The sequence below is a fragment of the Nanorana parkeri genome, unplaced genomic scaffold (genome assembly GCF_000935625.1).
Source record: "Nanorana parkeri isolate BGI_ZX_2015 unplaced genomic scaffold, ASM93562v1 scaffold617, whole genome shotgun sequence".
In the NCBI taxonomy this organism is placed as follows: domain Eukaryota; kingdom Metazoa; phylum Chordata; class Amphibia; order Anura; family Dicroglossidae; genus Nanorana; species Nanorana parkeri.
Window position 1 is genome coordinate 859,077 of NW_017306885.1, and position 3,721 is coordinate 862,797.

Sequence of the window (3,721 nt, forward strand, 5' to 3'; positions counted from 1 at the left end):
TATATATATATATATATAATGTAATATGATTGGTTTTCTTAACTGATGTTGAGTGAATAAAAGCATAAATATCAGGTGACTACTTTTATCCAGTTTTATCATCCATGTGCGTGTCAAAACTATATTATGCAGAATTAATTTATGTGGTTGTAAGTCCTACAGGATTCCATGTGTCATTAACTTTATTAATGCTATATAAGGAGGCCCTAGCTATACCTCAGTATGTGAACCTTTTCTGGAAAAAGGCAAGGGACGAAACGCGTTGGAAAGGATAGGACACGTACTGAAGCTATACCATAGATATCTCCCCTCGCTGAGTGAGCGGCACCTGCCGTGTAATACGAAAAGGAGGATTTGTTTCATCAGAAGAGTGAATATCCCATCTATGAAAGACACTCACCACAATTACGTTTATTGACTATTGAGTTATATGGTCATGGATCTCTGGTGAGTGTGTTCTCAGTTACCTTAACACATCGGGAGATTGGAGCACTTTATTTCAGAGGATCATTGTCACATTGTGGATTTTGCACAAGAGCACCAATTTACTAAGGACTATCATTGAATATTGTCATATTGATTATTATTATGTTTGAAAATGTACGTTTATGAAAATGTACACATTGTCTGGAAGTTTATGCACGTTTAGGAGCAGTAGCGCAGTGCACACGATTTATTAATTCATTAACTTTATGACCATAGTACTGTATATACTGAAAAATATTGGGTGTATTCTATGGAAATCCCATTTGTACTGGAGATAGGCACTGTGAGAAATAATATTCCTTGTTATTTTTTTCACCTTCTGACTTACATGATTCTAGTTTATCTTTTCAACTGTGTGCATTTTAAAGGCAATTATTCAGTAATTATGCGGTATTGTCAAATAGTTTTCGTTCTTGCTCTAACAAGAGCCTGATAATCAATTAGCTAGTATTCCCTTCCATTCCTTTCGTTGCTCTTCTCCTGGGAACAGAAATGTGTTGACAGAGTAACGTGGGCTCTGAATGCGCAAGGGATATAGTGTTTTTCAAGTCTCTAGTCAAACAACACACTCTTTTTAAGGGCCGTAGTAGTAGTTGTTTACAGGTAGCTGGCACAGAACATGTTAACAAGAAGAAATTATGTATTTTTAAGGCTTTCCTCATTACAAAAATATCTCCCCTGAAGTTCTTCGTAGCTGTAATACCAAATACATTACAAATGCTATTACCAGCTGTGTACTTAAATGACATATTATTTTAATGCTAAACCCCATGCAAGGAGGTAAATACACAGCTAATATAAATATATGGGAATTGTTTTCCCTGCTAAAGGATTATTATTAATGTTCAGGCAGTCCTGTGATCCAGGAACCCCTGCCAGGCAGAACAATCAGGTCCCTGCAGGAATTGAAAAACCTGGTGAAGAAATAACCCACTTGTTTGCTAAATGGACAAAGCAGCAGCAGCACATTAACAAGGTCATCCCTCTATTCACTCTGTTCTCTCAGTCTTCTGACTACAGAAGAGCCTGACTGGCTACTATTGCTGGCTCTCCCTCTCCCAATCTGAGTGCTGCTGTAGAGAGGATTGCAGATGTCAGCTGAAACTGAGGAACTTACCCTTTAATGAATATATAACTGCTTTAATTCGTTTAATTTGTAATGTCTGCTTCAAGTTTAATTGTAATATATAGTTATATGCCGAGTACTAAAAATAAAATGTATTTGGATTTCTTCTAAATTAGGTAAATATGTAATATTTGATGTGAATAATTCATATTTACCACTTTTAGCCAACAGGTGGCAAGGTTTTTCCTAAACAGTTTACAGGTCAAAAACAAACAGAGCTGGAATGCAGATTACAAATGACAGATTATATGTGTTACCTGTAACACAATCAAGTACTGTCTGTGATACTTTAACATTCAATTTTCAGGACAAGCTTTTACTTTCTTCTCCGTCCAATCAGTACTCAGACACAAAGCTTTAGCAAACAAAAATCTCAGAAAAAACACCAACAAAACCACGCACAGGGCAATAAAAGTAAGAAAGTTAGTCAGATAAGGTGAAGAGTGGGCTACATGTTAAGAGAAGGATTTGTAAACGCAGCCTAAGCATGGCAAGCATGTGTCTTGGCGTGTGTGCAAAACACACCATCAACAAAAAAAGGGGATGATATCAGCTTAAACTGCTGCATGATTTTCTCTGCTGCCTTTGTAGTAGGGCAGCCCACTGAAATGAATGGGATGGCCTATGCTGATGCGTCACAAATGTGCCAAAACAATATGTTCTATGACAGGGATGGCCAAACTGCGGCCCTCCAGATGTGGTGGAACTATAAATCCCATGAGGCTGTGCAAGATTCTCACAGCCACAGACATCACTCCTGGAGAGAGATGCTTCATGGGATTTGTTGTTTCACCACAGCTGGAGGGCCGGAGTTTGGCCATCCCTGTTCTATGACTAAGCCCTAGGAATGGTGAAACGCGTTAGTGGACAAACCAAAGGCAGGAGTGAGCCGAGCTGGGCAAGTCGGAATAAAGGATTTTTCTCCTCTGATCCCCGCTGCTCTCCTCCACCTGTATCTGCAGAGGACTCTGTGTCCTCAATCTCTTTTTCTATTTTCACTCACTCACGCACACATATTACTAGACATGTGCAAAGACTAAAAATTTTATTTTATTTAAAGTGTTGTACAAGTTATTTATGATGCTAATTTTCCACAAGCTGTATATTTAACAATTTTTAGTTGGGCGTAGGGTCCCCTGAGACCTGAAAATCATTTAATGGGTTCATTCATTAAAAACGTTAAAAGGTCCATGTGGAGGTAGACAAACGTATCTGGTAACTGCAAGATTTAACCTTGAAACTTTTTCCTAAAAGGTCAGGGTCAGCTTAGCCTACCAGCTATATAATGTCACAGGAGTTTGTAAATCACAAGAGTGGCTTAACAGAAATAGAGATTTTTGCAAAGTTCATTATATGAACTGCATATTTAGTTGTTTGTACCTCTCTCTGCATGAGGTCAATGCTCCACGGCTACTTCTATTATAAGGGGGTCTCTCTTCCTTTTGGGGGTCTTATTATTTAAATAAAGAAAATACAGCAGGAGGAGTAAGACAAAGAGCAAGAAATTCAGGAAGGGAGATTTTAGTCCTGCACTACCTGAAACTTTCAAAAAGTCAGTTAATTCATTGGAGCTCACCATTATCTTTCGAGTGGCTTGCCCCTCTACAGCTTTCTATTGATACTACGAACGTATAAATATGAAAACCCAGTTTCTGTAACCATAAAAATGATTGCAGTAATATTTTGGATTTTAAACAAAAATTAGCCTGCCGTACTTTCAGTATAATAAATGGCAATACTTACGCATTTCTGCAAACAACTGCCTTTTGTCGGCCATGTTATTCGCCCTTTTTCCGCTGTCCTCAATCATTCTGTAAAGAAACAGCAGAGACAGCATAAGCAGATGAAGCAGAGAGCACTGAAGATATTTATTGCATACAATTAATCTCATAAAGAGTCGTTCATTTTAAAGTGATATGTCACATTTACATAACAAAAGGTCGTAACAATAGAAATTTCTAAATTTATTAGGCTATTAAGATTTAGGGATGGGAGAGTCAGGCTGCATTCACACTTCCGTACTATGCCTGAGGTGCCATTATTTGTAAACGCAGCCTAAGCATGGCAAGCATGTGTCTTGGCGTGTGTGCAAAACACACCATCAACAAA

At 38.1% G+C, this 3,721-nt stretch overlaps 1 protein-coding gene across 3 annotated transcripts in view; it reads right to left on the bottom strand.

Moving 5' to 3' along the window:
* Nucleotides 1-3,422, bottom strand: part of DTNA (dystrobrevin alpha) — an 86,544-nt gene extending 83,122 nt beyond the window's left edge. For all 3 annotated transcript variants that reach the window (XM_018562969.1, XM_018562968.1, XM_018562967.1), the window contains exon 1: nucleotides 3,356-3,422. In XM_018562969.1, coding sequence (XP_018418471.1) covers nucleotides 3,356-3,422 — 67 coding nt within the window. The remainder of the gene's footprint in view (nucleotides 1-3,355) is intronic.
* Between the last annotated feature and the right edge of the window lie 299 nt (nucleotides 3,423-3,721).